Here is a 1,202-nt window from a genome sequence, read left to right as displayed (position 1 = left end):
AATAACCTAGTGAATCTATGCATACCATTAAATAAGTCAAAACAATTATGTTTTTATTTGTTAGTTCGTTGTTATGTATGTTCAGTAATTCTTCCTTTAATTGTAGGTTGGCATGGCGACAAATATTCCACCTCATAATCTTTGTGAGCTTGTGGATGCTCTCACAATGTTGATTCATAATCCTGATGCTTCGGTAAGCATGTCGTTCATCTTTTAAATGAATTTATCCAGATAGCTTTTTGAGATATCAGTTAAAGTTGATTGCAAGGAAGGCAACAATTTTTTTGCATTCTTGTATGTTTTTTTTTTGTATTCCTCTATGACATGAAGACTCGCATAATCTCCAAGGCCTGGCTAAGACTTATTTTGTGGTTGCATGGCTATGCTAATTCACTGGTAAGTTGTAACTGATCATTATCTTTTGTCTAAAGCTTCAAGAACTGCTGGAATACATGCCTGGTCCAGACTTCCCAACAGGAGGGCTGATCATGGGGAATATCGGGTATTTCTAATTTCCCTTCTGTTTTATGCTATGATTTTTAATATTTAATAAGACTTGGATTACTTTTTTCTTCTTGTACTTCAAGAATTTTGGAAGCCTATAGAAGTGGTCGGGGACGTATAATAATTAGAGGGAAGACTGAAGTTGAGTCCCTAGATGAGAAGACAAAACGCATAGCAATTATCATTAAAGAGGTCAAGTCGATCCTATATTTAGCAAATTTTTATTTTTTGCTTTGTTGTCTCATTGGGTTGAACATATTTTCATTTTTTTCCCCTGTTTTTGAGGACTGCAGTTTCTCTTATCTAAAGCTTTGCAACTTTATTGCAGATCCCTTACCAGACAAACAAAGCTGCACTAGTGGAGAAAATTGCTGAACTAGTTGAAGATAAGGTATCGAATTTTTTTCTTGGAAAATTCTCGTATTGTATCAATATAATATGCATGCATGTGGTGGAAACAATATCATTTCTGATTTGTACAGTCCCATGCTTTCTTTGGTGGCTAGGGGCAATATTTTAGGCTTACAATTGTGATTGAACTAATGATTTCTTTTCTTTACATGGCTCAATGTGATTGAACTAATACACACCAAACACCTTTTTCAAACGACATCATTATCATACATAAATTCAGATTGTTTGTTCTTTTGTCAACATTTTATACATATTCATTTAGGAACACAATATGTAAACTTTTA

The 1,202-nt window shown here is 33.8% G+C and overlaps 1 protein-coding gene across 1 annotated transcript; it reads left to right on the top strand.

Moving 5' to 3' along the window:
* Positions 1-104: 104 nt before the first annotated feature.
* On the top strand, positions 105-895 carry LOC110101797 (DNA gyrase subunit A, chloroplastic/mitochondrial-like; the record flags this gene model as incomplete). Its single annotated transcript, XM_020829863.2, has 4 exons — positions 105-193; positions 432-502; positions 588-696; positions 833-895. Coding segments are annotated over exons 1-4 (324 nt in total), but the record flags the coding sequence as incomplete, so codon positions are not given.
* Between the last annotated feature and the right edge of the window lie 307 nt (positions 896-1,202).

The sequence above is a fragment of the Dendrobium catenatum genome, unplaced genomic scaffold, assembly GCF_001605985.2.
Source record: "Dendrobium catenatum unplaced genomic scaffold, ASM160598v2 original_scaffold_212830, whole genome shotgun sequence".
In the NCBI taxonomy this organism is placed as follows: Eukaryota; Viridiplantae; Streptophyta; class Magnoliopsida; order Asparagales; family Orchidaceae; genus Dendrobium; species Dendrobium catenatum.
The sequence above is the reverse complement of the archived record's forward strand: the minus strand, read 5'-3'. Positions and strand labels throughout refer to the sequence as shown.